The 21,397-nt window shown below is 56.7% G+C and overlaps 2 protein-coding genes across 7 annotated transcripts; both read left to right on the top strand.

Moving 5' to 3' along the window:
• The first annotated feature begins 3,318 nt into the window (after positions 1-3,318).
• Ints5 (integrator complex subunit 5) lies at positions 3,319-7,736 on the top strand. The gene is made up of 2 exons (XM_004874376.3): positions 3,319-3,457; positions 4,698-7,736. The coding sequence occupies exons 1-2, from the start codon at positions 3,324-3,326 to the stop codon at positions 7,648-7,650; spliced, it is 3,087 nt and encodes a 1,028-aa protein (XP_004874433.2). The 5' UTR covers positions 3,319-3,323; the 3' UTR covers positions 7,651-7,736.
• Positions 7,737-7,879: 143 nt separating this feature from the next.
• On the top strand, positions 7,880-21,211 carry Ganab (glucosidase II alpha subunit). Of its 6 annotated transcripts, none has more exons than XM_013069099.3 (25): positions 7,880-7,987; positions 11,062-11,166; positions 11,312-11,420; positions 11,571-11,698; positions 12,842-13,021; positions 13,344-13,409; positions 14,048-14,117; positions 14,215-14,299; positions 14,371-14,467; positions 14,553-14,733; positions 15,114-15,234; positions 15,371-15,606; positions 15,693-15,819; positions 15,918-15,997; positions 16,212-16,355; positions 16,430-16,526; positions 16,733-16,834; positions 16,964-17,207; positions 19,142-19,206; positions 19,308-19,384; positions 19,492-19,566; positions 19,702-19,815; positions 19,899-20,011; positions 20,114-20,214; positions 20,319-21,211. In XM_013069099.3, the coding sequence occupies exons 1-25, from the start codon at positions 7,950-7,952 to the stop codon at positions 20,426-20,428; spliced, it is 2,865 nt and encodes a 954-aa protein (XP_012924553.2). In that variant the 5' UTR covers positions 7,880-7,949; the 3' UTR covers positions 20,429-21,211. The 6 variants fall into 6 exon arrangements, with proteins under 6 accessions (XP_012924553.2, XP_004874440.2, XP_087059944.1 ...); XM_004874383.4 differs by having other exon boundaries at positions 15,081-15,234; XM_087203818.1 differs by having other exon boundaries at positions 14,048-14,121; positions 14,219-14,299; positions 15,081-15,234.
• Positions 21,212-21,397: the final 186 nt, after the last annotated feature.

Genomic DNA, 21,397 nt, shown 5'->3' with positions numbered 1-21,397 from the left:
CACCGAGAGTTCTTGGCCAGCCTGGGCCACATAGAAAGATCAAGGCTAGCCTGAACTAACAGCAAGACTTTGTCTCAAAAGCGTAAATAATAATAAAATAAAACAGAACAAAACCAAACGACCTTTATTTTGTGGGAGTCTGGGTAGAGTCTACCTCAGCCCTGCGTAGAAGCAGCTCAATCACTGAGGGAGTTTGTTTCTGAAAGTTGGCAAAACAAGGTTTACCAGCTCTAAATTCACACTGGATGCCAGCAGGTGGGATTTACAGGGACTTCCAGCCACACCTGGAGTCCCCGTTGTCCTGAATCTAGGGTCCCTGGATGCCAGCGGAGCCTCACAAGACTGAGCTCGTCCTCTGGGCTGTGAGAGTTCTTCCCATGGGGACCAAATACCCATTCATGAGGGTCCAACCTGAGCTTTGGAACGAGTGGTGGAAAAGAAAAAAGGAAAAAAGCAGGACTGAGAGAAAAAGCGAACAGGGCCTGGCCTTCCACAGCTGCTCAGTGAGAGCTGGCCTCTGTCTTTTTGGTGTTCAGTCTGCAGCTACATAAGCTGGGTCCCTCCCATATTCATGCTTGTGTTCCTTGTTTGCAGATCAGCTTGATCTTTTTTTTTTTTTTTTTTTGGTACCGGGGATCAAACTCGGGTCCTTGCACCTGCACAGCAGGCGGCAGAAACACTGAGCTAAATCCCTGGCCCCTCTTGATCTTTTACTTGTATTTTATTTTACTCTTCAGACAGGGTCTTGCTGTGTCATTTAGGCTGGCCTTGAACTTGCAGCAATCCTCCTGCTTCAGCCTCCCAAGTGCTGGGTTTACAGGCCTGAGCCACTGTACCTGGCAGGACCAGCTTGATCTTTGAGAGATGTGCTCCTCTTTATTTTCTCTTACTTTTAATTACAGCTCTTTTTTTTTTCCCCTACAAACTTGTGCTTTAGTCTTTATTTTCATTATCACTAAAGCAGGAACCTGTGCTAACCTACTTTCCCTTTCATTCATTCAATTAATGTTTATCAAGAATACAGCAAGGGGCCGGGGATTCAGCTCAGTGGTTTCACCACCTGCTGTGCAAGTGCAAGGACCTGAGTTCGATCCCCGGTACCAAAAAAAAAAGTTAAGAACACAGTAATAACAGGAATGTGGTCACACACCTGTAATCCTAGCACTGGCAGGCTGAGGCAGGATTGAAACACTGAGCCCCACCTGGGCAATTTGACAATTTCATAGTTTAGTGAGGCCTTACGTCAAAATAAAAATAAAAATGGGCTGGGGATGTTCAATCTCCACTACAGCAAAACAAAACCGAAACATCGATGACACTATTGTAGGGGATAAGGATATAGCTGCTGCTCTTCCTCTTCTTTCCTCTCTCTCTCTCTCTCTTTCTCTCTGTGTCAGGCATGAACTCAGAGCCTCACACATGCTTGGTAAGTACTTTGCCACTAAGCAGCCAGACCCCATGCCCAGAGATTATTGATTTTAAAAAGTGTGGCCAGGGGCTGAGGATTTAGCTCAGTGGCACTGAGTGGCCTACCTTGCGAGTGCAAGGTCCTAAATTCAATCCCCAATACTGAAAAAAAAAAAAAAAAAAAGTACGGCCTGGGAATGTAGCTCAGTGGCAGAGTGTCTGTCTAGTTGGCAAGACATTCTGGGTTTAGGGCTGGGGATTTAGCTCAGTGGTTCCGCTGCCTGGCTCGAAAGCACAAAGACCCAAGTTCAAACCCCGGCACCAAAAAAATAAATAAATAAATAAATAAAAGACGTTCTGGGTTTGATCTCCAGAACTATCAAGAAAAAAGGCAAAGTCTCTATTGCCAAAGAGCCTATTTTCTTGTATTCACTCAAAAATATAATAAAAATAACCAATACTTATAGAGTGCTCACCATTCCAGGAACTAGGCATGAACATTTTACCCATCTCAAAGTGCAGCCAGGCATGGTGGCAACAGGCCTGTAATCCCAACACTTAGCAGGCTGAAGCAGGAGGGAGGATTGCTGTGAGTTCAAGGCCAGCCTAGGCTACATAGTGAGTTCAAGTCCAGCCTGAACTACATAGACCCTGTCTCAAAAAAAATCAAAGTGCAAAGGTGGGCACTTGATCGAGGTGACTGGCATGATGGAACCCTTGCAGAGGTGTCCTAGCACTGATACCGTCTCTGCCAGACATGGGAATGAGTTGGATGAATGTCCTCATGTTGGGAGGCGGGGGGACAGCAACGCTTAACGTGGAGACTGACAGAAGGCTGGGCCTGCCTCCTTCTAGGAGGAGGCCTTGAACCAGGCTACCCCAATTTGTTTTGGCCTCCCTCTCTTTTCCTGTTTTTCTTTTTATTATCTTTAAAAATTTATGCCAGTAATCCCAGCACTTGGGAGGCTGAAGTAGGAGGGTTGCTACGAGTTTGAGGCTATCCTGGACTACATAGTTCAAGGCCAGCCTGAACTACATAGCAAAACCCTGTCTCAAAAAAATTTTTTTAAATTAATTTTGCAGTACTGGGGATTGAACACAGAGCCTTCACATTACGCTATCCCCATTCCTTTACTATTTATTTATTTATTATTTAGATTTTTGAGACAGGGTCTCCTTATGTATTCAGGCTGTCCCTGAACTCACTATGTAACCCAGGCTGGCTTTGAACTTGTGGCGATTCTCCTACCTGAGCCTCCCAAGTGGTAGGATTAGCGGCATGCGCCACACTAAGCCTGGCCCCGGCTGCACTTTGAGATGGGTAAAATGTTCACACCTAGTTCCTGGAAAGGTGAGCACGATATAAGCATTGGTTGTTTTTATTATATATTTGAGTGAATACAAGAAAACTGCAGTTTTGCAAAGTTCCTAAATTGTCCAGCCTGGGGTTGCACTTGGCATCCATCTGCCTCAGCGTCCCAGAACGCTGGGATCGCAGGAGCGTGCCACTTTCGGTACGATTTTCTTCTTATTTTTCTCTTTTTCCATCTCTTTTCTGCTTTCTCTTCAACTGCTTTTTACAGGGTTTTTGCTCCTTGGCCTGTTTTTGCAGGCCAGGCGTGAACCCAGGACCCCGCACATATTAGGCAGCGCTGTCCAGCTGAGCCACCTCCCCAGCCCCAGGCTTCATTTCCTAAAAGCTCCCGAGCTGTGTATCTGTATTTCTGGCCCCAGGCCAAAAGCCAAGGCCCACTGCGAGAGGGTCTGCAAGCTTCGAGGCGCGCTGTTGACCGGTGCAGAGCGCGGAGGGCGGGCGGGCGGGCCGGCTCGGAACCAAGGTGTCGGGGTCACGGGCGTGGCCGGACCATTTTCGCAGAGCGGCCTGGCTCGGCTTCCTGCGCGTCTCCCGTTCGCGCATGCGCCGCTCGCGCGCCCCGTTGCTCGCGCCTCGGGCTCCGGGCGGGCTCGGGATGTCGGCGCTGTGCGACCCTCCCGGGGCTCCGGGGCCCCCCGCTCCCGCCCCGGCCGCCCACGGCCCCGCGCCGCTCAGGTAGCCACAGCTTCGCGCCCTACCGCGTCCAAGCAGATCCCCGTCCTCCCGGAGGAACACGAGCCTGATTGGGCTCGGACCTGTCCGGACCCTGCGCGCCTCGCCCTCACGGCCCGGAGCCGCCCCGTCCCCGGACCCCACGCCCAAGGGACCGGGCCCTTTCTCCGTGGACGCCCGGGACCCAGGCCTAGAAACCTTATTGTCCCGCGAGCCTCCCCCTGCTCACCTTCTCTCAGGGAGGCTTTTTGTATTATTAAAAATTTTGAGGACCTCGAGAGAAGCGGGGCAGCCAGAGTCTCATCATCCCCTGGTGATGCGGTCTCTTGACAGAAAGGCGAGAGGAGGAAGGGGGTCGCCTCTTCCCGCGACACCAGTTTCTGGAGTGCTGGGACCGACCTTTTGGTTTGGGGAGGGGCGGATGGAAGGCATTACTCTGGCACCCCGGCTCCCGGCACACTGGGTGCTGGGTAGGTGGGGGTGGGTGGTGAGGATTCGTGCCCAGTGGGGGAAGCAGCAGGTGTTGGGAAGGAGAGCCCTTCACGAGCCGCGTAGGATTTTCCTTCCGGGAAGAGCAGATTCCTGAGGTGCTTGTGTGTGTGGGAGAGGAGGCAATAAAGCTGGGAAGACGTTTTAAAAACCCCGATATAGACACACAAAATATATTTATTTGGTAGTAGTGCGGGTTGAACCCAGGGTCTTCCCATTGATGACACTCGTAGCTTTTACCTCCTGGAGACGGGCTAAGTTGCCAAGCTGTCCTCCTGCTTCAGCCTCCCAGTGTGCTGGGATTACAGGAGTGCACCAGCACACCCTCCTCAATTTAACAGAAATGATTCCTACTCTTCAGAGAGCATACAGCTCTTCTTAACCTTGGTGTTCTTGTCTGTAAAGCTGTTGTCAGGACTGAAATAATACATAAAAAACATTGCTCTTCTGCCTTTTGGCTAAGATCAAGTGTAATACATAAAAAATACTTAAATGGGTACTGGACCAGTGGCAGAGTAGGTGCTTAGCATGTGTGAACTCCAAAACCAAATACCTGATCATATTATTATTGATATTATTACTGAAACAAAAATAGCAAGGATTTATTGCGTGATGAATGAGAACTACATGTGATATATAAGTGCTTTACAAACTTATATGGTAGGTACTGTTGTTATCCCTATTGTAGGGAGAGAAATCAAAGCTCACAGAGGGATTATAACTTGCTAAGTGTGCTGCTTTTGCTTCTTTATAGTGCTCAGGAGCTGTCCCAGGAAATCAAGGCTTTTCTGACCGGCATAGACCCCATCTTGGGCCACCAGCTCTCACCCCGGGAACATGCTCGCTGTGGTCTTCTCCTGCTCCGCTCTCTGCCGCCAGCTCGGGCTGCTGTGCTTGACCACTTGAGAGGTGTTTTTGATGAGAGTGTCCGGGCCCACCTGGCTGCCCTAGATGAGAGCCCTGTGGCAGGTCCACCTCACCTCCGTCCAGCTCCACCCTCCCATGTCCTCACTGGGGGACCTGGTCTAGAGGATGTGGTGCAGGAAGTACAGCAGGTACTGTCCGATTTTATCCGGGCCAACCCGAAGGCCTGGGCGCCTGTGATTAGTGCATGGTCCATTGACCTCATGGGACAACTGAGCAGCACGTACTCAGGCCAGCATCAGCGGATACCCCATGCCACTGGCTCGCTCAATGAGCTACTGCAGCTGTGGATGGGCTGCAGGGCCACTCGAACGCTCATGGACATCTATGTGCAGTGCCTCTCGGCTCTCATTGGTAGCTGCCCAGATGCATGCGTGGATGCCTTGCTGGATACCTCTGTCCAGCATTCCCCACACTTTGACTGGGTTGTGGCACATATTGGCTCCTCTTTTCCTGGTACCATCATCTCCCGAGTGCTCTCCTGTGGCCTTAAGGACTTCTGTGTCCATGGAGGGGCTGGAGGGGGTGCTGGTGCTGGCAGTGGAAGCTCTTCTCAGACCCCCTCTGCAGACCCCTCCTTTCCTGGGTCTCCTGCCATTCCTGGGGAGAAACGGGTGCCTAAGATTGCCTCAGTTGTGGGCATCCTGGGGCACTTGGCCTCCCGCCACGGAGACAGCATACGGCGGGAGCTCCTTCGAATGTTCCATGACAGCCTGGCAGGGGGTCCTGGGGGCTGGAGTGGGGACCCTTCCCTTCAGGCCACAGTTCCCTTCCTCCTGCAGCTGGCAGTCATGTCACCAGCTCTGCTGGGCACAGTCTCTGGTGAGCTCGTGGACTGCCTGAAGCCCCCAGCTGTGCTGAGCCAGCTACAGCAACACCTGCAGGGCTTCCCTCGGGAGGAGCTGGACAACATGCTGAACCTGGCTGTGCACTTGGTGAGCCAGGCCTCTGGAGCAGGGGCGTACCGCCTGCTGCAGTTCCTTGTGGACACAGCTATGCCTGCCTCGGTTATCACCACCCAGGGCCTGGCTGTGCCGGACACTGTGCGTGAGGCCTGTGACCGGCTGATCCAGCTGCTGCTGTTGCATCTGCAAAAACTGGTCCATCACCGGGGAGGGTCCCCTGGGGATGGGGTGCTGAGCCCACCCCCGCCCCCACGCCCAGTGCCCTTCCTAGACGCCTTAAGAAACCATGTTGGAGAGCTGTGTGGAGAGACGCTACGGCTGGAGCGGAAGCGTTTCCTCTGGCAGCACCAGCTCCTGGGCCTGCTGTCTGTCTATACTCGGCCCAGCTGTGGACCTGATGCCTTGGGTCACCTACTGAGCCGAGCTCGAAGCCCTGAGGAGTTGAGTTTGGCCACTCAGCTGTATGCCGGACTGGTGGTTAGTCTCTCTGGTCTCCTGCCCCTGGCCTTTCGGAGCTGCCTGGCTCGGGTTCACGCAGGCATTCTGCAACCTTCCTTCACAGCCCGCTTCCTGCGAAACCTGGCACTGCTGGTGGGGTGGGAGCAGCAGGGTGGGGAGGGCCCTGCAGCCCTAGGAGCCCGCTTTGGGGAGTCTGCGTCTGCCCATCTGTCTGACCTGGCTCCTCTCCTGCTGCACCCTGAGGAGGAAGTAGCTGGAGCTTCAGCCTCCCTCCTGGCCATCTGTCCCTTTCCCGTGGAAGCCTTGTCCCCTTCACAGCTCTTGGGACTGGTGAGGGCTGGGGTGCACCGATTCTTTACTTCCCTGAGGCTGCATGGGCCTCCAGGAGTGGCCTCCGCTTCTCAGCTTCTCACCCGCCTCTCTCAGACCTCCCCAGCTGGGCTCAAGGCAGTCCTGCAGCTGCTGGTGGAGGGAGCCTTGCATCCGGGCAATGCAGAACTGTTCGGAGGGGAGGTAGATGGGGACGGTGAGCCTGTCCCCGCTGACTCGGCTCCTCTGGCCTCGCCCTCCCTGCTGGACACTAACCGGCGGCACACTGCCGCTGGGCCAGGGCCTGGAGGGATCTGGTCCGTTTTCCACGCTGGAATTATAGGCCGTGGTCTGAAGCCCCCCAAGTCTGTCCAGGCTCGCAACCAGCAAGAAGTGATGTACAACACCCAGAGCCTCCTCAGCCTCCTGGTGCACTGCTGCAGGGCTGCGGGAGGCGCGAACTGCGGGGGCTGCTGGGCGGCTCCCACCCTGAGCCCCGAGGCAGCCAAAGCGGTGGCAGTGACCCTGGTGGAGACTGTGTGTCCCGATGCCGCTGGCGCCGAGCTGGCCTGGCCGCCCGAGGAGCACGCCCGGGCCACTGTGGAGCGCGACCTCCGCATCGGCCGCCGGTTCCTCGAGCAGCCGCTGCTGTTCGAGCTGCTGAAGCTGGTGGCGGCGGCGCCTCCGGCGCTGTGCTACTGCTCCGTGCTCCTCCGCGGGCTGCTGGCCGCGCTGCTGGGCCACTGGGAAGCCTCGCGCCACCCTGACACGGCCGGCTCCCCCTGGCACCTGCAGGCGTCCTGCACGCTGGTGTCCGTCATGGCCGAGGGCAGCCTCCTGCCGCCGGCCCTGGGCAACATGCACGAGGTGTTCGGCCGCCTGGCCCCGTTTGAGGTGCGGTTGCTGCTGCTGAGCGTGTGGGGCTTCCTGCGCGAGCACGGGCCGCTGCCCCAGAAGTTTGCCTTCCAGCCGGAGCGCGGCCGCTTCGTGCGCGACTTCTCCAGGGAGGGCGGCAGCGCGGGTGGCGCGCACCTGGCCGTGCTGCACAGTGTGCTGCACCGTAGCGTCGACCGCCTGGGCCTCTTCTCGGGCCGCTTCCAGGCGCCCTAGCGAGGTGCCCGGTCCGTGCCAACCCCGCTGTCGCGTTTTACCTCCTCGCCGTATTTTCTAAATAAAATTTGCCAAGTTGAGACTCAGCCCGACGCCCCGGTGTGATGTAAACAGTGTGCGGAGCTGGACCGCCCGGGGCTCCAGCGCCCCGCCCCCGGGTATTGTGCGCTCGGCCAATGGGGCCATCGGCGGCGGGGCGCGCCGGGCCAATCGGGAGGCCGTAAGGGGCGGGAACTGTGGTACGTGGCTCGCTGTGCGTGGGGGCGAAGGCCCGGGTCAAGGTGCAAACCCGGCGCAAGATGGCGGCGGTGGCGGCCATGGCGGCGCGGAGGAGCCGGTGAGGAGCCCGGAACCGGGGGCCCTCCCCGACGCCCCCAGTGTACCCAGGCCCTATACTGCACCTTTCTGTAGGGCTCCCTGCCACCCCTGGCCCCGCGGGTGCCCCTTGTTCTCAGAGGCGGCTTCCGGCTCCTCGGCCTCCCGCGGTAGAACCGTGCGCGAAGGGGCCTCGGCGCCCAGCTCCCATTTCTGCTTTGGTCCCGAAGGGCGCGGCTGCGCTGCGTTTATCCTGGCCACGGCCCTGGGCCCGCGGCGGCCAGCCCCGCCTCCCGCGATCTCCCCGGGGCGGGGACGGTGGTGACCCCTGCGACCCTGGTCCCGCTCCGCCCGCGCGTGGTCCGCACGTGGGCAGCGGCCTGGCACTACCGAACCGGGTTCACGGTCGCTGGAGTGACGTTACCCAAACAAGACACGTAACCTAAGGGCTTGGCGCTCTCGGGTTTGAGACACCGAAACAGCCAGGGTGGAAGCAGCGCTGCAGAGCGGTCCCGGGACTGGCAGTGTCTGGGGAGCGGCGCCCGAGGCAGAGTCCGGACCTCGCCCTGTGCAGCCTGTGATCTGAAGCGGTCAATGGGCACAGCTCGCCCTGCAGCTCGTTCCTTTCCGGGGTGCTCAAGGGGTCCTCGAGTTCTAGGGCTTTCAACAGGTCGCAGCTGATAGATACTTCGGAAACCCTTCCCTCCCCGACACCTCTGCGAACCCATCTCATAGACAGCAAATACGGCTCCAGAGAGGGTCGAGGTGCCGCCCCAGCCTCTGGTAGCTCTGCTTGGGGCAGGTGGACGGGGCCACCACTCCTCAGGAGCTGGGCTTGTGCTTTGCTATTGATGATGTTTGGGGAGCATTTCTGTCTGCTCTGGTAGTATTTACTCCTGCTTGACTTAGCCAGCACCTGCTGATTCCCTGGCTTTCCTGACTGGCCCGGTGTGGAGTGCTTGACTTGCAAAATTCTGGTGCTAGAGAGCTTACTGTGTTCCCTGATCTCTGTTATGATAATTACCTTTTTCTCTTTTCTTTTTTGGGTGGTACTGGGGGTGGATCCCAGGCCTCCCTTCATGCTAGGCAAGTGCTCTACCACTGAGCTACAACCGCAGTCTTCTGGTAGTTTACTTTAGCTTCCAAGCAGATACCGACTGAGGCTAATGCTAGATACAATGTGGGCAGTAGGCCCTGTCCTTACCCTGCTATAGATTGTAGTTTCACTGCTTAGAAGAAGCCCTTCTCCCTTTGCTTCCCACTCTCATTTGGAACACATTTCACCGTGTGGTTCTTGGAGTTCTCACAGCAGTCACCAGAAGTGTTTAAAATGTAAGTTAGGGGGCTAGGTGTGGTGCACCCCTGTAATTCCTGTGCTCAGGAGGCTGAGGCAGGAGGATCACTGAGTTCAGGGCCAGCCTGAATTACAGAATGAGACCCTGAGTCAGAAAACAAAACAAACAGGGCTGGAGATTTAACTCAGTGGTTCTGCCACCTGCCTTGCAAGCGCAAGGACCCGAGTTCGATCCCCGGTACCAAAAAAACAAACAAAAACCAAAATGTACCTTAGGAGCTGGGAAGTAGCTCAGTGGTAGAGTGTTTCCCTATCATGTGCAAGGCTCAGGCTTTGATCCTCAGCACTGCAAAACAAATAAAAAATGAAAGATAATTTTCACTTGATAAGCATTTAGTAAGCATTGCAAGTGTTTCTCTCTCTTTTTTTTTTTTTTTTTGGTACCGGGGATCGAACTTGGGTCCTTGCGCTTGTGCAGTAGGCGGTGAAACCACTGAGCTAAATCCCGGGCCCGCAAGTGTTTCTTAGCAGAAACTAAGATAACCCCTGTTTAGGGCTCACTCAGAATGGATTAATAAATCCTTCAAATTAACTCATTTAAACTTAAGTTTGCTATTAGTCCCTGTCTTCCATTTGCTGGCACACTGGGGAGGTGACCCATCTTGGTCCATCATGCTGTGATGAGTCTGCTCTGTTGCATGTCACTGAAGTATGTGGGCCCAGAGTCAAGAGAACTAGGTTCAGTTTGTCCCCTTTCTACCTATTCAAGCTTGGATGAATTACTGAACATTATATGCCTTAATTTTCTCATGTAGGAAAAAACCGTAACCTATTCACTAAAAAAAGGGAAAAGAGATAGTGTGTGTAAAGAAGTGGTTTTGAATCGTGGTTATCCTTTGAAGTTTAGGGAGCATTGATTGATGGATTGATTGGTACTGGGGATTTGAATCCAGGTCCTTGTGTGTGCCAGGGAAACACTTTCCCATTGAACTACACTCTTATTTTTATTTATTTATTTTTTAAACAGAGTCTTGCTCAGTAGCCCAGGTTGGACTACTAGTACACACCACCATACCAGTTAGGGAGCTTTCAAAGAACTGAAGCCTGAGCCCTGAATCAGGCTAATTAAATCACAGTCCCTGAGGCTAAGACTGTATCTGTGCAGTTGAGAGCTGGGGATACAGAGCAGTGGGCTCCTGGCCCCTGCAGTACTTTCCGGCTCAGCAGGTTTTCTTTAGCTTAGGTAGGAGTGGTGGTGATTTGAAGGTGCGGAAATGGGCTTGGTGTAGCGGTGCCTGGGGTACAGGGAAAGCCACAGATGGCAGTGCCAGGCTTTCCAGCTCTGCCGGCTCCCACCTGATTGGCCAGGCGGCTTGCTTGCTGTTGCTGTCAACTTTACCTCTGGGACCCACTTTCTGTGCTGCTGCCTCCGAGAGGCTGATGTAACCAGTGTCAATACCAGGGTCTCTGAGGTGACAGTTGCTCACTTTTCTGCCTCTAGATGGAAGGTGTGGCCTGGCCCTTCCCTGTTCATGCTGCCTTCTTTTCTGTTCATGAATTTGCGGTCCAGGGGATTGAACATCCCCAGCCCTTTTTTTTGGTCACAAGTTGCCCTGGGTGAACTTGAATTTGGGATCTTCCTACCTCAGTCTCCCACAGTGTGGGGTTACAGGCGTGGGCCACCATGCCTGGCTCTTCTTTCCCATGTACCGTGTCTTAATCTCCCCCTTCTTTCCTCACAGCACAGTGTCAGGAAGGTGGCACTTCCCAAGCCCTTGCTGATTCCTTCCTCGTCTCCACAGGTCTCGAATGGTTTTGGTGCTGGCGTATCTAGGGGTCTTCCTGGGGATCGCCTTTGCTGTGGACAGAAGCAACTTTAAGACCTGTGAAGAGAGTTCTTTCTGCAAGTACGCTGGTTGTGGGCGAGCAGGCTGGAAGGGAGTGGACATGGGTGGTCTGTGGAAGATGGGGGACCCTGAGGACACTGCAGGTGACAGAAGCAGGGGCATTTTGGGGGCCTCCTACCTCAACAATACCCGTTGCACTGGGCAGGAGGCAGCGAAGCCTACGGCCAGGCCTCTCTCCATACCATGCCCTGCTGGACTCTCTGCAGCTTGGGCCTGATGCCCTCACGGTCCAGCTGGTCCACGAGGTCACCAAGGTCAGGAGGACAGGGTGGGTGGCTGAGGGTCATCTGGGATGGGCTCGTGGCCTACTCCTGCACGGCCTACTATGGGGACTGACCCGTACCTCAGAGGGGACAGCTCGGGGCGCTGCCTCCTGGCCCCACAGCCAAACCCTGTCCCTGCAGGTGGTGTTGCTGCTGGAGCTACAAGGGCTTCAGAAGAACATGACTCGGATCAGGATTGATGAGCTGCAGCCCCTGCGGCCCCGGTACCGGGTGCCTGATGTCCTAGTGGCCGATCCCCCAACAGCTCCGTGCGTGTTTCCAAGAAGCCCGCCTGTCTGGTGTCCCTTTCCCATTCCCACTGAGCCTGTTTGGCAGCTGGCTCGCACTTCACCATGCTTCTGTCTCGCTCTACGCCTCTTTGCCCCACGTGCCTTTCACTGCCTTTGTTCAGTCAGCAGTTTCGTACTCTGCCTGTGGGGCCTGGCCTGGGCTGGATACGGTGTTCCTCTGAGAGGACATGAACAAGCACAGGTCTTACTCTAGTGATGCGTGGTTTCCCTGGGTCTTCCTCCCACCTTTTGCTCTACAGGGCATTGAACCCAGGGTCTTCCCACTAAGATACATCCCCAGTCTTATTTTTTGAGACAAGATCTTGCTAAATCTTTAAGTTGCTCATGTTGGCCTCAAAATTGGAATTCTAAGTGCTGGGATTACAGGTGTGTGCCATGATGCCAGCCAGAGATGTGTTTTGATGAACAGAAATTTGTAACTTTGCCAGGTACGGTGGGTGGTGCAGGCCTGGTGCTCGGGCTGTGGTGTGTTTCCTCCTCGCAGCCCCGGTGTCGGAGGCTGCTCTGGGAAACATAGCAGTGCCTTGTTACAAAAGAAAGTCTGTCTGCTTCCAAGATTAGAAACTCGATTGGTTTATATATTTTTTTGACGCTTTTAGTTTTAAATTTTAAGCCATAGGGCTAGGGTGTTACTCTGGTAGAGCACATGCCCAGTATGTGCAGGACCTTGGGTTTTATCCCCAGCACTACAAAAGAAAAAACAACTTTTTTTTGTATGGGGTTCGAACTCAGGACCTTGCACTTTGTGAGGCAGGTGTAGTGCCACTGAGCTAAATTCATGGCCCAAGGAAAAAAAACTTTTAAGCTGTAACCTTTCTGGAGTTGATGTTTGTATCTGGTATGATGTGAGAAATACTGTTTTTTTCCCACATGGAAAATGTGTTTCTTCTACTTCTTTGCTGATCTGCTGTTCGCTGTCTTACATTTCTGAGCTGTGAGAATGCTTGGGTTAGTCTCGAAGCACTCTCTGGCTCCTTTGTGCAGCGAATGTGTCCTTGCACTCTTGCTGCGATGCCTGGCACCCTCTGGGTCCCCTCCTGTGCCAGCATGGGGCTGACCTTTGTCCTGATGATTCTCGTGTCCCTTTGTCTCTCCTCGCAGGCTTTCTGTCTCTGGCCATGATGACAACAGCATGGAGCTGACAGTGGCTGAGGGTCCCTACAAGGTCATCTTGACTGCACGGCCCTTCCGCCTGGACCTGCTGGAGGGCCGCAGCCTTCTGCTCAGCGTCAACGCCCGGGGCCTGCTGGAATTTGAGCACCAGAGGCTTCGAAGGGTCCCGTGAGTGTAGGGCTTGGGACTGCGGGGTGCAGGTGGGGGCCCCAGGCAGCATCCTCCATCTCTGTGCAGACCGGGAGGTAGCGGCTTGTCCCCATCCCCAGGCTGTGCCCGGGCATCTCTGTGGGAGGCCGCTTGGGTCCCTCTCCCTCCTGCTTCTTATGCCATTGTGTTTCCCAAGTTAGTTTTCTTCTTATTTGCTTATTATTTATTTTGTTTTCTTTCCCCCATCTGGAAGTTTGTCGACTGAAACTCACTTTTATGTTTCTGTTTTGTGTTGGTTTTGTGCCTCCTTTACCCCTTCCCTACTCATCTCCTCCCCCAGTTTCTCGGATAAAGTTAGTCTCACGCTCGGTAGCATGTGGGATAAGATCAAGAGCATTTTCTCTAGGTAAATCTGTGGCCGTGGGTCCTGCATCTGCTCCTCTGCCCGCCCGCCCCCCCCCGCCCGCCCTGACTCTGGCCTGGGAAGGGACTCCAGACCTGCTCATGCCTCGCCCTCCCCCCTCCGCTCCCTGTTGCCCCGGCTGGGAGCCCTCAGGAGCACAGGGAGTGGACCTCTTCGGACCTCTGCACCTGGGGTGGCGGGATGCTGCGTGCCGAGAGCCTGGGTCTGGCCGGGATGGAGTGGGCCTTGGATGGGCTGCTCACCAGCCGACCTAGGCAACGCCTCTTGAGGTCTTCTCAAGGCCTGGGCATGGCTCTGTCTGGCCAGGAGCGGGGGCAGCAGGGCCCGCTTGGTGTGAGACCCCCGAACTTCCTGCTTGCCTGTCTTCTGGGGGTGCCTGTAGGACACGGGTATGGACCTGTGCTGGGGGGGCCCGGTGGCATTCGCCCCACTTTCCTTTCTCAGTTCTTCCCCCATGCTCTGAAAACTGCCCGCTCCCGGGGCCCTTCCAGGCTAACGTTCAGTCCCTCCTCTGGAGCTTTTGTTCCTTTGGACCCTTGGCTCTCTGTCCCCACCCCTCCTTCACTAGCCCCTCGTCCCTGCCCCTCTGGATTGGAGCAGACAGCTCTCCTACCTTCCAGGCAAGGAGCAACGGACCCCGCTGAGGGCGACGGGGCCCAGCCCGAGGATGTGGCTGGGGACAGAGACAAGGCAAGTGGAGGGCAGGCTGTGTCCCCGTCAGAGGGGCTGAGGTGACAGGTGCCGGGGAGGAGCCCCTGGCGACCGGGTCACTGCTTTCTCCTCATAGCCAGAGACCCAGCAGACGGCAGAGAGAGAGGAGCCAGGGGCCTGGGAAGAGATGTTCAAGACTCACTCGGACAGCAAGCCCCACGGTGAGGTCCAGTTGGCTGGTGGGGAGCCCCAGCCCGGGGAAGCTCTGGGCTCAGCCTTACCTTTCTTTCAGGCCCCACGTCTGTGGGCTTGGACTTCTCCCTGCCGGGCATCGAGCACGTGTACGGGATCCCTGAGCATGCAGACAGCCTGCGGCTGAAGGCCACTGAGTGAGTCTCTTGGAAACACCCGGCTCGGGGGAGGCGGAGACCCGTGCACAGCACAGGCCTTCGCCAGCGTCGGCCTCCTCCACAGGGGCGGGGAGCCATACCGCCTGTACAACCTGGACGTGTTCCAGTACGAGGTGGACAACCCCATGGCCCTGTATGGCTCTGTGCCTGTGCTGCTGGCTCACAGCCCTCACCGTGACCTGGGCATCTTCTGGCTCAACGCCGCCGAGACCTGGGTTGACATCTCTTCCAACACAGCAGGAAAGGTGCATCCTGTGGGGAGGGCAGGGCTGCCAGGTGCATGTGGGCAGCTGGCAGGTCGCTGGGTGGGCACCACTCCGGCTGCCTAAGGGCGCAGTGGCGGCTGGTGTGTGTGTTAGGCAGCCTTGTGGTGCTGTAAGCTGGACAGGGCCCTGTGCCAAGGAGGAACGGCATGGGACAGGCAGCTGGCCGGATAGGGCAAGGTGGCCACTCCCGATAGCGCTGGCATGAGTGGAGTGGCAGGGGATGCCTCCCCAGGAGGGGCCTAGGCCGCCCGGGGACCCGAGGAGAGCAAGTTGCCGTTGTTGGGAGCTGGACTGTGAGCAGCAAGCGGCTGCCCCTGCCCTTGCAGACCTTGTTTGGGAAGATGCTGGACTACCTGCAGGGCTCCGGAGAGACCCCGCAGACAGACGTGCGCTGGATGTCGGAGAGCGGTATCATTGATGTCTTCTTGCTCCTTGGGCCCTCTGCCTTCGATGTCTTCCAGCAGTATGCCAGCCTCACAGGTACTCGGCACCTCGGTTCCTGGCCCGCTGATCTGTTCCTTCTCAGCAGTCCTGGGCCTCCCTCCATCTCTGGGTGTCCCCACGGCCCTGACTGGGCCTGAGCCCCACTGTGGCCCTTCCCTCAATGACCCTACAGGGACCCAGGCATTGCCCCCGCTCTTCTCCCTCGGCTACCACCAGAGCCGCTGGAACTACCGGGACGAGGCTGATGTGCTGGAGGTGGACCAGGGCTTCGATGACCACAGTCTCCCCTGTGACGTCATCTGGCTGGACATCGAGCACGCTGACGGCAAGCGGTACTTCACCTGGGACCCCAGCCGCTTCCCGAAGCCCCGCAGCATGCTCGAGCGCCTGGCTTCCAAGCGGCGGAAGGTGAGGGGCTGTAGGCCCTCTTGTCCTCTCGGGTGGGGCTGGGGCGGGGCTGCCTTGGGGAGCTCTGACCAGCGGTGTCTACTCAGCTGGTGGCCATCGTGGACCCCCACATCAAGGTGGACTCTGGCTACCGGGTCCACGAGGAGCTGCGGGACCAGGGCCTGTACGTGAAGACCCGGGATGGCTCCGACTATGAGGGCTGGTGCTGGCCAGGTAGGCAGGCCCAGGCCCGAGGCAGAGGGCAGGTGAGGGGTGGGGCGGTAGCTTCCGTGCCTGTTGGGGGCTCACAGGTTGTCCTTGCTGTCTCCCAGGTTCTGCTGGTTACCCCGATTTCACCAATCCCAGGATGAGAGCCTGGTGGGCCAACATGTTCAGCTTTGACAACTATGAGGTAGGAACGGCCTGTCCTGTGGGGTCTGCCTGGCCCTCCCTGTCTCCTGCAGTAGTCTTTCTGCTTGCTTGGTTGCCTGTAGCAAACTGGGGGGACTCCGTGATCCTCAGAGCACCCTGAAAAGTAGATCTTTCCAGATTCAGGGAGTGCTCTGCACTGACACCGCCTTGTCTTCTCCTCTCTGTCCTGCCTGCATCTTCTGCCTGTGCCCCAGGGTTCTGCTCCCAACCTCTATGTCTGGAATGATATGAACGAACCGTCTGTGTTCAACGGGCCTGAGGTCACTATGCTGAAGGATGCCCAGCACCACGGGGGCTGGGAGCACCGTGACATCCACAACATCTACGGCTTCTATGTGGTGCGGCACGGGGGTTGCTGGGGGTTGGTGGGCAGCTTCCCCACGTGACGCTGGCTCTTGTGTCCATCCCCCAGCACATGGCCACTGCGGACGGGCTCATTCAGCGCTCAGGGGGCGTTGAGCGCCCCTTTGTCCTGAGCAGGGCGTTCTTTGCTGGCTCCCAGCGCTTTGGTAAGAGCCAGGGAGTGGAGCTGTGGCAGAGGATGTGGAGGCCAGGCCTTGGGAGCCACAGCCTGGGCACTGTCCTCCCAGCAGCATCCGGGGGGGGGGGGTGTGTGTGTCCCTGTCTGGCCCGGCACCTTCAGGGGGTCCCCAGGCCCCAGGTTGCCCATGTGAAGACTGAGCCCTCTCTGTGCAAGCGCCCTCTCCTCCCTCAGGGGCTGTGTGGACCGGGGACAACACTGCCGAGTGGGACCACTTGAAGATCTCCATCCCCATGTGCCTCAGCCTGGGGCTGGTGGGACTTTCCTTCTGTGGGGGTGAGAGGGGAGGATGGAGGGCTGGGCCGGGGCAGAGTGGGAGGCACAGGACTGAGGTGTATGCACGGGGCCGTGGTGCAGCTGCCCTCCTGCACCCTCCTGTAACCCGCTCTCGCCCTGCCTCCCCAGCGGATGTGGGGGGCTTCTTCAAGAACCCAGACCCCGAGCTGCTTGTGCGCTGGTACCAGATGGGTGCCTACCAGCCCTTCTTCCGGGCTCATGCGCACTTGGACACTGGGCGGCGGGAGCCGTGGCTGTTACCGGCTCAGCATCAAGACATCATCAGGGAAGCCTTGGGCCACCGGTACTCCCTGCTGCCCTACTGGTACACCCTCTTCTACCACGCCCACCGGGATGGCTTCCCTGTCATGAGGTGAGCTGTTCACGGGCTGCAGAGTGGGCCGCTTTGGCCAGGACGGAGCCTGGGTTCGACCTCCGGGCTGCCTCCTCATCAAGGAGAGAGTCTGATGGCAGATAGAGTGAGGGGAGGAGGTGTGGTACTGTGTACCTGTAGTCCTGGCACTCTGAGGCTGTGGCAGGAGGGGCCCAGCTTGAGCCCAGCTGGGCAGCTCAGTGACTTAGTGAGATCCGGCCTCAGATTTTAAGAAGTGTGAAGGGGAGGCTAAGGGGAATGAGCAACAGCTGTGAATGTCTGAAGAATGGAAGAAGGCCGTGCAAGATGAGGCCCGGATGCCCTGAGGTCTAGGCAGAGAGCGCCGTCCATGCCCTGGGTCCCCAAGCTCACTGCAGCGCTCGGCCTCTGCCTCTGGTTCCTTCCCCGAAGGGACACAGCAGGCTCAGTCCACCTCAGTCTTCACAAGTGCAGGCTCCTGCGCTTGCCTCCCACACAGGAAGGGAAAGGCTGGCAGTTGGGTTGCGGAGCTGAGGAGAGCCCGGAGCAGACCATCACTCTGGGCTGCTGGGCTGCTGCAGTGCTGTCCATCCCAGGTTCTTTCTTTGGGGCTGCTTTTCTCTTTTCAGAATAGGCCCATGCACACTGATGATTCTGTGTAAGCTTCGTAAATTCACTGGTAAGAATATTCCAGTTCGGACCAGGGATTTAGCTCAGTGGTTCTGCCGCCTGCCTCGCAAGCTCAAGGTCCAGAGTTCAATCCCTGGTACCAAAAAAAAAAAAAGGTCTAATTAATGGCCAGTTGTAAAGAATATTCCAGTTCGGACCAGGGATTTAGCTCAGTGGTTCTGCCGCCTGCCTCGCAAGCTCAAGGTCCAGAGTTCGATCCCTGGTACCAAAAAAAAAAAAGTCTAATTAATGGCCGGTTGTAAAGAATATTCCAGTTCGGGCCTGGGATTTTTTTTTTTTTTTTTTTTTTTTTTTGGTACCAGGGATCGAACTCTGGACCTTGAGCTTGCGAGGCAGGCGGCAGAACCACTGAGCTAAATCCCAGGCCCAGGGCAGGAATATTCCAGTTCACAGGTAAAATTGTAGTGAGAGACCACAGAGCAAGCAGATGCAGTCAGCACAGAGTGCTCAGCACCCGCACACTGTCCTCCTGGCAGGTCAGCCCCAGACGCCCTCAGCTGAGTGGCAATGGCGTGGGCCCGCACTGAGGGGCCCTGAGCCCTGTAGGTGCTGGCCCAGTACTGCAGAATGCCCCAGCAGTGTCCACAAGGGTTGGGGGACACATGGGGCATATTCCACGTCAGTGGACACATTTGGGTGCTGTGGGGTTGCCTTGAATGCCCAGGGTGAGCTGCACCTTGGACCTGTGAGCAGTGAAAGGCCAGGCCGGTGGCTCGGAAGGAAGCCTCGGTCGCTGTCCCCAGCCAGGTAGGAAGGCCCTTCCTCTCACCAGCCTGACCCTTAGCTTGGTGTGACACCTGGAGAGCGGAGGGTGCTTGAGGAAACTGTCTCCTCGAGGTAGGAGGTCGAGGCCAGGTGGGAGCTTGAGGCCTTTCCTGGCAGATGGACTGGGTCAGGATGAGGGTGTGGCCTGCAGGCAGAGGTAAGGCTCTGGGTAGCCCAGGGTGGCACAGGCTCGTGCCTGGTCCTAAGGCCAAGGCCATAGTTGTGGGGCCTTTTTGACAACCCACCCTTGTGTGACAAGCGTTCATGTCTGAGCATACATCAGTCCTTCTCTTCACAACACTCTGAGTGTAAACCCAGTCCTATGAGGGTGTGCCAATCAGAAATACTAGAAATGGCAAGCGCAAGGACCAGAGTTTGAGCCCCAGTACCAAAAAAGAAAAAAGAAATACTAGAAATGTTGCACACATTTCTGTCGCCGTCGGTTGGACTGGCTTCCTTTGTACGACTGATGGCCAACATCCTCCTGTCTTTCTGCGCAGACCCCTGTGGGTGCAGTATCCTCAGGATGTGACCACCTTCAGCATCGATGACCAGTTCCTGCTTGGTGAGGAGGGAGGGCTGGGCTGGCAGTGCTCCTGGGCAGAGTTTGCAAGCCCCAGGGGCCATGCAAGGGCCCCAGTTCTGAGTTGATTCTGGTTTGTCTAGGGGATGCGCTCCTGGTTCACCCTGTGTCAGATGCCGGGGCCCATGGTGTGCAGGTCTATCTGCCTGGCCCCGAAGAGGTGAGTCACGGAAAGGCTGCTGGGCAGGATGGTGAAGCCAAAGAAAGCAGATGGGCTGCAGGCCCCTTGCAGAGTGACCTAGCCTCTTTCTCTGCTGTCACCTGCAGGTGTGGTATGACATTCAGAGCTACCAGAAGCACCGTGGCCCACAAACTCTGTACCTGCCTGTAACTTTGAGCAGTGTGAGTAGCCTGCCCAGCCACCGGGGAACATGCTTTGTTCAAGCTTTGGCCAAGGACCTGCATGGGCACCGGTGGATGACAGCACAGATGCCATGGGCCTTGGAGGCTTTCAGCCTCACAGTGCTCTTGCCCTAGATCCCCGTGTTCCAGCGAGGAGGGACAATCGTGCCCCGGTGGATGCGTGTGCGGCGCTCCTCAGACTGCATGAAGGATGACCCTATCACTCTCTTTGTCGCCCTCAGCCCCCAGGTGAGTCCCCAGCTTGGCCATCTGGCCGCCCCCAGGACATGAGCCATCCAGCCTGACTCATTCCACCCCCACTTCCTGCTCAGGGTACGGCCCAAGGGGAGCTCTTCCTGGATGACGGGCACACGTTCAACTACCAGACTCGCCAGGAGTTTCTGCTGCGGCGGTTCTCCTTCTCCAACAGTACACTGGTCTCCAGGTAATGGCCACCTTGGGTGTGCAGCGGGCCACTGTCTCACTGCTCTCCCTGGCACAGTGCTGCTGGCCCCTTCCCATCCTGGGCACCTGCCTTTCACTCCAGCTTCGCAGATCCCCGAGGCCACTTTGAGACGCCAGTCTGGATTGAGCGGGTGGTGATCATGGGAGTTGAGAAGCCTGCTGCCGTGGTGCTCCAGACCCGAGGTGCGTGGCGTCTGCCAGGACGGCCAGCGTGGGGCTTGGAGCCTGCGCCAGCCTCGCAGGAGGGAAGCGGCCCAGCAGTGACTGGCTCCTCTCGCTTCCTCCAGGGTCGCCTGAGAGCCGCTTGTCCTTCCAGCACGACCCCGAGACCTCTGTGCTGGTCTTGCGCAAGCCTGGCGTCAGCGTGGCCTCTGACTGGAGCATTCTCCTGCGATAACCCAGGGGTGGGCATGGGGTGCTGGGGGTCACTGTCCTCTTGCCTCAGAGGCTGGCCCGCCCCAGACTTCACCTTCCTTGTCCCAGACCAGATGCCACGAACATCTGGGCTGAATGAGAGGGGTGGCCTTGGACTCAGTTCCTGTGTGATCTCCTGACCTCCCCCACTCCATTGCTTCGCCAGTTCCAAGCCTTTCCCTCCATTCCCTGGCATCTCCTCAGCCCTCCTGCTCTATCTCTTGTGTTGATGCCTTGGAAGAAGACAAGGGGCTGAATTTAGGGCTCTCCTCTCCCCCATCTCTTTCCTCTCCCTGGCTCTACCCTGCCAGGCTGTTGCCCCCTCCCCACTGATACACTGGGACCACCTTACTTGGTGAGACGGAAGGGATCAAAGCTGCGGTTGCTGGAGAAGTCCTTTCCCTCCTCCCAGTCTCTTCTCAGTCCTGTAGTGATGCCGCAGTTCTGACGGGGTAGCTTTGCCTCCTGTTCCTGGGGGAAAATGTGTCCGTGCCTCCTTATTAAGAGGGATGGGCATTAAACTTCTTCCTTTCTGGTCCCCTTGGGGGGAGAGTGGTGGGGGTTTCATGGAATCACAGTCACCTGTATTTATTGGTGGGGAAGATGATCATGTGTGCCCAGGTTTGGCCTGAAGCCCTGGGTGGGGTTCGGCAGGACCAATGGGGAACCACATCGGGGGAGGGGTGGGAAGTTTTTATTTTACCTTTTGGCCCCAACTGTGACAGGTTTTGATAAAAGAAACAATAAAGAGATAAACCACACATAATCTCCAGGTGTCTGGATTCTAGTTGTAGCAGCATACTGTAGAAGGCCCAGGGCCTAACCTTTTTTGCTACCTGGGATCAAACTCAGGTCCTTGTGCTTTGGCAGCAGGTGGCAGAAGGGCCTAACATTTTCATCTGGCTTTATCACAGGCTTCCTCATTTTATTTTATTTTATTTGTATATATATT

This window comes from Heterocephalus glaber, unplaced genomic scaffold, assembly GCF_053883595.1.
Source record: "Heterocephalus glaber isolate CG9 unplaced genomic scaffold, H.glaber_assembly_v1.0 deba00001806, whole genome shotgun sequence".
NCBI classification, from domain to species: domain Eukaryota; kingdom Metazoa; phylum Chordata; class Mammalia; order Rodentia; family Bathyergidae; genus Heterocephalus; species Heterocephalus glaber.
Note: the sequence above shows the minus strand (reverse complement) of the source record. Positions and strands in the feature narration are given on the sequence as shown.

Coding starts and splice junctions, on each gene's coding strand:
- Ints5 (XM_004874376.3), top strand. CDS start 3,324: ATGCGCCGCTCGCGCGCCCCGTTGCTCGCGCCTCGGGCTCCGGGCGGG. Junction 3,458..4,697: donor CACGGCCCCGCGCCGCTCAG/GTAGCCACAGCT, acceptor GCTTCTTTATAG/TGCTCAGGAGCTGTCCCAGG.
- Ganab (XM_004874383.4), top strand. CDS start 7,950: ATGGCGGCGGTGGCGGCCATGGCGGCGCGGAGGAGCCG. Junction 11,421..11,570: donor TGGTCCACGAGGTCACCAAG/GTCAGGAGGACA, acceptor CTGTCCCTGCAG/GTGGTGTTGCTGCTGGAGCT. Junction 19,207..19,307: donor CGATGACCAGTTCCTGCTTG/GTGAGGAGGGAG, acceptor TGGTTTGTCTAG/GGGATGCGCTCCTGGTTCAC.